Raw genomic sequence first — 9,926 nt, 5'->3', positions numbered from 1 at the left:
CCCGGGATTTGCTTGAGAAGCATCTATGGATGCAAGCTAGCGTTTTGCTCACTTTACTAGCCACAGCAGGACACTGAAGGTTCATGTTCATCTTGTGGCCAATCATGACCCCCAAATCCCTTTCATCCATAGTGCTAGCCAGCGTAGCGCTGCCGAGCCTATAAGCATGCTGCAGGTTTTTTCTCCCAAGGTGGAGAACCTTTCATTTTTCAGGGTTAAACACCATCAGGTTCTCGTCTGTCCATTTGCTGAGCCTGTCAAGGTCAGCCTGGATCTAATTATAGTTCCATAATATTCCATTTTCTTATCAAACATAGATATTCTATTCTCTTATCAAAGATAGCCAAGAAACATAGTTTTTTATGAGACATTTCCTCAACATGGAACACAGGAACAGCTATGGATTAGAAACAAAATCCATTTAGTCTAGTATCCTATTTTTTATCAGTGCTCAGTAGCAGATGTTTAAGGGAGTATAAAAGCCCTACAGTGGGCAGATGTTCAGTAATATGCCCCACAATTAAGTCCTAGTGTCCCCAAATATATGCTTTAGTTTTGAAGCCTGAAAAGTAGAGTAACATCAACAAAATTGTTATTTTTGAACATGTAGGGCATTTATGAACATGAAAGGCAAGTGAGAGCTGCACTAATTGAAAGCACCCAGAGTGCCACATGTATCGGAGTCTCTGTGCTGAAAAATGGTGGTGGAGCACTTTGAACTAAAGCTCACTGAACCAGCTTTAGTTTAAAGCACCCCACCGCCATTTTTCAGTGTAGAGAAGCTGATGCACATAATGCTAGAGTCTGCTCCAATTATGTAATTACAGCACATTGGAGCAGCCTCCCTGCACATGTATAGGAGCCCTAGAGTTTATGCTTCTTTCAGGTTTTCTTCATGTTAAAATTAAAATTATGTTAAACCAAACTACAGTTCCAGAGCTTCTTTCATCACCTGGAAGCTGAAGGAAACTATCTTCTCTTTCTTTCCCACTTGTAATCTCAAACCTCTCCTGGAATTCAGAGGGGTAAGTTCCGTATTTGTGGTAAGGTTATAATGACCTTTTTTAGGAGTCAAACTAAGTATGGGCTGCCAAAAGGACTGGGACTAGAAATGTAGTGTTTTGTAAGATTTAGATCCTGAGAAGTCATAGTTCAGGGTTTAGATTTGAATCTTGAGATGGGATTAAGTAATCAGAAGAGAAGTTCATGCTATTGGTTTGGATATTAATGGTATCGTTGAAGACCTACATTTTCAGTGCAAAGATTTGTTGAAATCTTTGGTGTCACTTAAAAAACACCTGTGACAATTGCATTTTCCGTCATATGTAGATATATATACAAAATGCTTGTCTAAGCACACATATTCGTTGATACATTTTTATGTGTAGACAGATGGATCTTTAAAATAATCCTAACAGTAACTTTATTTTCAGAAATTTGTTTCAAAAGCTATCAGACAAAAACACTTTGGCTGCTAATTTAAGCATCTTATGTAGTAGCAATTTTGGGCAGCTTCTGGAATTCTTAGTCCTTGGATTCTCTGCATATTAGCATGTTAAAGTAGTTTTAAGCACTCTTTATGAGCTCATAGTTATGCCACTCCAGGCTAGTATTATCTCTGGTCCACACTACCTGGCTCTTGTTCCATTAATGCATGGCCCCTCCCCACAGATGGGCTCCCAAGTTGAAATCCTCCAGTATCCTAGGATCTCTCACACCTCCACCCATAGAGCAGGAATAGAAGTTGTCCTGACTCACCATCCCTCTAGTAGCAGCTCAGCTACAGCACCTAATCCTGTCCCTGCTTATCAGGCATGAATTGACAAGTCAGAAGTGTGCAGGCAGGGGACAGTCAGAGAAGGTTTCTAGACTCAGGGTGTGACTGCTTCAAACTCCAAGCTAGCACTAACACCAAACAGCATTTGTGTGGCTCGCAGCATAAGGTGTAACAAGGGCCTAAGTGATGCACTAGTATGACTCACTGCTGTTGGTGTCATGAGGAAACATGCATGAGGGAAATGGGCATTTATACTCTTAGGTCTATGATTTCCCTGTCATGTTTGTTCAGTTTACTGAACCCAAGATATTTTCTTACTCTCCATTCTGCAGAATCAAGTCAGTTTATGAAAATTAATTTGAATGCTGTGTGCTTTTCACATGCACTGTAGTGAACATTTAGGAGGGTTTCTGTTCTGGACAATGATGTATAGAATCAGCATTTGGTAAATTTTGTAGAAAAACTTGTTTTTTTCCTGAAATAAATATGGGAATGGGAAGCTCAGAAATAGTGAGCAACTGATCAAAAGCCAATAGAAAAATGCTTTCTATCTTTTTCATGTATTATTCTTTTTAATTGTACTAGTATTATTTTTAATGGTTTTAGTGGCTGTCTCAAGATTAACTAATTATCAGATATCAAGCTATTGCAAAACAAATTCCTTAAAGCTTTTTGTCTTTTGCCTGTATAGGGAACCAGGAAATATCTATATGTTTTGTATAAATGTTGTAGCAATCTCTTTGGGTTTATTTATGATGTTCCTTTGGCACAAATTTGGATCAAAAGGAATTGCTTAAGAAATCCAACAATATATGTAACACATCAGCCTAGATAAGGTGTTTCCCAAACAGTGGTCAAACTTTCAGCTGTGAAAAAGGCTGCTCAGAGGATTGTTGGTGACAGAGCTGTTTGCCAATGCTGAGCATCTAGACATCAAAAGACATTGATCAGTTTAAAGTTTTCTCTTACAGTTAGGGAGGAAGTAAGTCAACTGGGCCAGGCTGAGACAGAAGCCGACTCAGTCTGCAGCCATAAGAATCTGCAGCCAGTATTAAAATGATCCATAATAGCAGAGGGCTTGAAGACAATGTCAAGCATAGGTCTGTCTACCTCAGTCATAAAAGGCTTTTTATTTCTTTTTCTAAGCGCTGTGTACCTTTTGGCAAAATAAATCCAAATTGGTTTTGAATAAGCTTCTGTGTCATTATATTCCTATACTGTCCTCAGTCTGCTAAAGGACAAGGCTTTCAGGTCAAGACTCACAGAAGGCAGGGAAGACTAAATTGTTTAGAAAGGCTTAAGTTTTTGTCAGTGATAGCCTACTTTGTCTGATGCTATGATGAAGTATGCTATTGCCCATGGAAGTTTATACCTTTCTAAATGAGTTGGTCTTTAAGGTGCTACCATGCCCTGCCTTCTGCCTGGCCTCAGACTGATAATGGCCTAACTCCATCTCTCTGGGTCAAGACTTGCATATCAAGTTATGCAACTCAGGCTCATCAGCTCCCATAGATATTGTTCTAAGCATTATACTAGACAATGCAGGGAGTGTAACACAGGCCACTACCTGATGTTCTATTTTACTGGAAGAACTGCTGCTCTTCCAGTAGTAACCATGAATATACAGACTTTCCCGCTGTTTCTTCTGAAGCAACAGTAGCAGTTCCAGAAGAAAAATAACCCAACTACTGCCAGTTAAAAGTCAGTCCTGGGAGAGTTTCTCCTGAGAAAATGAACTTCTGTATACTTTCTCTCTGGCTTAACTCCTCCCAGCGATAGGTAGTAGAGATTCAGGGTAAGTCCCATGTACCTTCCATAAATTAGGGACACCCTGATCTGGAGAAGGCACACAAGGTAGTTGCTCCTGCCCCTCCTGAAGTGGGGGTGGAGGGGAGGGGAGGAAAGGAGCAGCCATCAGCTGCTACTTACCATCTCCTCATAAGCCAGAGACCTTGGTTTACAATGTGAGCAGAAGCCTGTGCTCCACTGCCCCATCTTCTCATCTCCCAGGCAGCAGGGGCTCCAATGTAAGAAACAGGTAAGGGGCTCATGGTGTGGCTTCCTCCACTCAGAAGATTTGCAGAAGCAGTGGTACTGTGAATTCCCTGTGCACTTCTTACCCCAGAATCCCTTTGCCATGCTGCTCCAGTGCCTTTGGGAACAAGAGGACTGGAGCAGTCCACACTTTCCCTAGACCAGGATCACTCTGATCTTGGGAAAGTGCAAGGGACAGAGGAAAGGGGGCAGTTGCAGGCTGAATTCCTGTACTGTTCCTTTTCCTGGTATCATTACTAATGACAGAATGTTTCACTGCTAGAAATGAATGCTCATGTCTGGCCCCAGTCATATGTGGAATCATGGGATCTCACCCAAAGAGAAGTGGAAACACAAATCAGTCACTTAAGTAGCTTGAATCTGGGAACTGGATTGCCCATACCGAGACTGTCATAGGTCATTGCCCATCCATTAGGGTTTTTCTAAAGAGTAATCCTGGAAAAGCTGGGCGAGGAATAATTACATGGACAGCCAACAGATCTTATGTAAATTTTGTGTTACATTTTCTTTTCTTCAGAGATTTTCTGGCTCTTTATAAGAAGAATAGAAATGGAAACAAATGTTTAGGTCTATGAAGTTTTCTGACTAGTCAAAATTAAGGGGTTTTTTTAAGTCTTGTGCCTCAAAAAATTTATGAAAACTATTCACAATCATATTCTGTTTTTCTGAAGGTAGAAATGTCTTGCTTTTGATTGGACCTCTGAGAATACTGAGTTCATAACATAAACCTCCTCTGTGTTCTTCCTCTAGTTGTTTCCACTTGCTGTACTTTCTTCTGGAATGTTTGCCTACCTACTCCTCTTTTGTCTTGCTTATATAACTGGAATTACTTCAGGCCAGGATTGTCTTTGTGTTTTTGAACCTAGCATAAGGGGGCCTCTCATGAGTTTGAGGCCTCTAAATACTATTATCATACAAATATCTATTACCTTTTAATATTAAGAAAATCTGAGATGCGTAGTATAACTTGTTTTGGGGTAGGTCTGTATTGCCATCACTGTATTGACAACCATTTGTAGTATAGAGATACTGGAACTAGTTTTAAATTAGCTGGCTTGAGTTCTAATAGCCGTATAGCTGCAAGAATGGAGCTCATTGTAGAGTACTTTACACTGATGCATTTCAACTACTTACAACTGATCTCTAATGCATATTTTTAGTATTCTACTTTTATATCTACCATACTTAAAACATAACATTACATTTATTAATTTTATGAAATATTATTATTTAGAAAAGGGTATATCTTTTACAGGAGTCAATAGGTTTTAAAAATAAATGGAATCATTATGTTTGATATCCTGCATATCGCAGACCATAAAATCCCACCAATAGTGTTTGGAGTTCGACTATATCAACTCCATTATTCTAACAGTTTCATTGTAGGATAGTAGGGGTGGAAGGAACTGTAAAAGGTCCAGCCCTCTGCTCAAGGTAGATTCATTCCTGACTGAACCATCTCATGCAGGCCTCTGTCCCACCCACTCTTGAAAACTTCCAAGAATGGAAGTTCCATGATTTCTGTGGGTAGCCCATTACAATGCTTGACCACCTTCATAGTCAGAAAATTCCTCCTAATCTCCAACCTAAATTTCCCCTGCTGAAGCTTGAGGCCATTGCTCCTATTCCTCTCCTTTATACTCACAGAGAAAAAGCCATCTTTATCCATTCTTTAACTGCACTTTGAAGACAGTCATTAAATCCCTCCTCAGTCTACTTTTCTCTAGACTAAATAACCCTAATTCTTTCAGCCTTTCCTCAAAAGTCTTTGTTTCCAGGCCCCAAATCTTTTTTTGTTTTGTGCTGCATTCTTTCCAAATTGTCCACATCCTTCTTGAAAAGTGGGGCCCAAAACTGAACACAGCACTCAGGGTAAGGCCTCTTATTTCTGTAGTCTATAACAAACACAAGGTTAACTTGGTCTCACCAGAGTTTTAAGGGGTATATGGGTCATATTCAGCAAGGTATTTAAACATGTGCATAGCCTTAAATGTGAGAGTAATCTGGCTGAAGTCAGAAGAATTACTTGTGTTTATGGAGAGGTAATAGCCGTATTAGACTGAAGTCAGGCAGAAGGCAGGACAAGGCAGAATGTTTAGGGACTGACTGGTTCAGAGGCAAAAGCCTTTGGAATTGTCAGTCTATTTTTTCACAAGTTATGAATGGGCTTGCATAAAGGTCTAAATAGAAGGTAATTTAAAAACAAAGTGTAGGGGGAGGGGTCACTATTGATGAAGACAGGTTGAACAGGTCAGTACAGATAAACAGGGCAATTAACCCATATGTCACTCAATGTCTTCCAATAAAATTCCTTTCTTTTAGACCCCCTTCTTTCTACATGTCCATTCAAAGCATTTAACAAAGTAGGTTGTTACCTAAGAAAATTTATGCTCCTCTAAACCAGTTAGTCTCTAAGGCTCCTGCTATACACATTCAGGGAGGCTGCTCTGATGCACTGTAATTACAGCACTCCAGCAGACTCCAGCATCATGTGTATCAGCATCCCTGCACTGAAAAATGGTGGTGGAGCTCTTTACACTAAAGCTGGTTCAATGAGTTTTAGTTCAAAGCACACTGTGGAGTGCTGATTCAGTGTGGAGATACTGATACATGTGACACTTCCAGTGCTTTTAACTAATGCTGCTCTCAGAGCCAAGTTAATTAAAGTGCCTCCTCCCCACCTGCCAGAGCATGTCTATAAGCACCCACAGATTCTACCTCTGTATGAACTTGTTTTTCTTCTTTTTATGTATCTTTAATAAAAAGGTAAAAAAAATAAAAATAAATGGTGTTTGTGGTTTGAAAATTGAATAAGATAGAGTTAATAGATCTTTGAAAATTACAAGATATTCTCACCTGTCAGAAATGTCTGTTTTTGAAAATATCAAATTAGATATTCTGTCTTAATGTTAAATCAATTACTTGAGTACATTGTTCTCAAGACCTATCTTGAACAAATAAAAGTGCAAACGGTACACAAGCCAAATTGTCATGTTCTCTAGACACCAAAAGATGCCAACATGCCCTGACTCATGTTCTTACAGTAATGCATGTGTTCTCTGTAGACATCAGGAAATGAGAAGGCTCCCGAAGCCTGTCCTAAAATTTGACAAACTTTGTGTTTTTACAGACCAGGGCAGAAACTGAATTAGAAAAGAATGGGTACTCTAATAGCAACAACGCTACCTGTGGCTCCTACTCTAAAGCCACTAGCATAACTAAGGTAGAATGCCTGTGGCAGCAGCCCCAGATGCCAGCTTAGTGCAAGGGTATAAAAATAATATTTGCCTCCACAGCCACATAGGTGCACTGACAACACTACAGCCATGAGCCACTGTAGAGCTGGGCACCCAGGTGCCCAGTTACACCTCTGTCTATATCTAGTTTCAAGTATTTACACTCCCAAAGGCTTTGGAGTAGGTTGAAAAAAAAATCAACACAACCATTTTTCTCATAGAATGTAGTTCCTCAGAAGTTGAAACATCTCCCAAATTTTTATCAATACTGATGATAATGTGGTTAAGAGAAAAAATGTAGATAAACTCCTGAATGTCCTTTTCTTACTTATTTTAATGAAAGATTTATTGTTTATTGTTTTGAAATAGCATTTGATTTTTATTTATTTTTTTTGCATTAAAATGTAATGTGGTGCAGTTTAAGTAAAAAGTTTTTATCACCCCCCCAAAAAAAAATATTTCTGTAATTTAATTTCATAGTTGAGAAATTTCTGGGGTTGTTTTCAATCAAAATAAAGACAGAAGTAAAACATTTTAACATTCTTAGCAAAATGGAATTTCCATTTTCTGCATGACACTAATGAGTTATTGTTGTCTCCTGTCATGATCCCTGTAAGTTGAAGATACTTGACTTAGAATTTTCTCTTTCCCTGCAGACCTCAACTGCTACTGTTAATGTGGTGGTGACTGATGTAAATGACAATGGACCTGTCTTTGATATGTTTCTACCTAGAAATTTGTCTGTTCAAGAAGAAGAAGCCAATGCTTTTGTGGGCCAAGTGAGGGTAAGTTGTTTATTATATGCACAATTATCACAATCTAAAATTTTGAAGAATGAGGTTATAATTTAGAATGACTTAACTTTAAGGATAATTTTAAGAGTTTTGAGTGAAACCATGTACATTTACCCTCATGGGATGAAAATGTATTGGCTAGTAGCCTTAGTAATGGTAAGAATATGGTATATTTTGTTTTGGCTATAACATAGGAAAGTTTGTGAGTGTTTCTTTCCAGTGACTTAATTACGTTTCTTCATTTTTTTACTCCACTATTAGATTTAAAGTATTATTTTATTAAATTCACAAATTTCTAGAATTTATTTAACACACTGTTTCTTCAGATGGGAAGCAACCTAGGGTACTAAAAGAACTGGCTGAGGTCATTTCTGATCCATTGAGTATTCTCTCTGAGAATGCATGGAGGTTGGCTGAGGTCATGGATGATGGCAAAGGATAAATATGATGTCCACTAGGGCTGTGAAAAGCTTCTGGTGCTGATTCAATTTGGGAGATTCAGCCCGATTTGGTGGCCAAATCTCCGAATCCAAATTGAATTGGGAGACCAATAAAAAGGTCTGAATAGACTCAAAACTCTCCAAATCAGTTTGTAAAAGGTTTGGAGTGCTTCTGAGAGATTCAGAGATTCAGGAAGTCCCCGCTCACTACCATAGGGAGGTAGACCCAGACTCCGTGCCAGTAAGTCGGGGGTTGGGGAGGGGGGCTGGAGGTGGGGGAGGTAACCATGGGGAGACCCCCACCAGGCCTAAGCCCCCCTGAGTGACCCCCTGAGTGACCCCTGCCTGCAGTCCCAGCCCTATCAATGGCTGGCTCGCTCAGCCCTAGAATCCCAGCTGTTAAAAGAAAAACAATGGCTGCCCTTCCTGGCCCCAGTTGTCCCAGCTCTTAAAAAAAAAGAAAAAAAAAGCCCCGCACTCACTGGCTGCTCCAGTGGCCACTGGGACTTCTAAAGGCTTGTGGCAGAGCCCCCCCACACACAGTGCGGGGGCAGCGGGGATCACCACTACCCTGCCTGGCAGGAGCCAGTGAGTGTGGAGCTTTTTTTTTTTTTTTAAGAGCCAGAAGGCTGGGGCCAGGCAGGGCTGCGAGAATGGCTGGGGTATGGGGCCTGTTTGATTCAGAGATTTGGCCAATTTGACGGCAGCCAAATCTCCAACTCAGATTCGGGCAAATCGATTTGAGACAGTGATTGGAATAATCAAATTGAATTACTGTTCCCCAAATCAGCCAAATCGGAATCCAAAGTGATTACTACCCACTTCACACAGGCCTACTGTACACCTGTAGGAAAGTGAAGGAGGGGAATTACAGACTAGTCAGTCAGTTATGGAGCAGGTCCTAAAGGAACCTATTATGGAACACCTAAAGGTGAGCAAGGTGATCAGGAACAGGTAGCACAGATTTGCTAAGAGTAAGTTATACTTTACCAGCTGATTTCCTTCTGGATAAGGTAATAGTCTCTGTGGACTGGAGTCAGGGGCAGCGGGGGGAGAGGCAGGGGGCTATGGATGGTAATATACCTTGATTTTAGCAAGGCTGTTCAAACTATTTCCCATGCCATTCTCATTAACCAGCTAAGGAAACAGGGAGTAGGTGAAAGTGTTTTAAGCTAGATAGATACACAAATTGTTAGATCATCATGCTCAATGAATAGCTGTCAATTACTCAATGTCTAGTTGGCAGAAAGTATCAAGTGGGGTTTTCCAGGTGTCTGTCTGATATTGTTTAACTATATATATATATATATATATATATATATATATATATATATATATATATATATATATATATATATATATATATATATATATATATATATATATATATATATATATATATATATATATATATATATATATATATATATATATATATATATATATATATATATATATATATATATATATATATATATATATATATATATATATATATATATATATATATATATATATATATATATATATATATATATATATATATATATATATATATATATATATATATATATATATATATATATATATATATATATATATATATATATATATATATATATAT

General features: G+C 38.8%; 1 protein-coding gene across 4 annotated transcripts in view; it reads left to right on the top strand.

The window, feature by feature from the left end:
* Positions 1-9,926, top strand: part of PCDH15 (protocadherin related 15) — a 1,188,119-nt gene that overhangs the window by 767,269 nt on the left and 410,924 nt on the right. For all 4 annotated transcript variants that reach the window (XM_019507771.1, XM_019507770.1, XM_019507773.1 and 1 more), the window contains one exon: positions 7,725-7,853. In XM_019507771.1, coding sequence (XP_019363316.1) covers positions 7,725-7,853 — 129 coding nt within the window. The remainder of the gene's footprint in view (positions 1-7,724; positions 7,854-9,926) is intronic.

This window comes from Gavialis gangeticus, unplaced genomic scaffold (genome assembly GCF_001723915.1).
Source record: "Gavialis gangeticus isolate Ggan-Ray unplaced genomic scaffold, GavGan_comp1, whole genome shotgun sequence".
Taxonomy (NCBI): Eukaryota; Metazoa; Chordata; order Crocodylia; family Gavialidae; genus Gavialis; species Gavialis gangeticus.
This window is presented reverse-complemented; position numbering and strand designations above follow the sequence as displayed.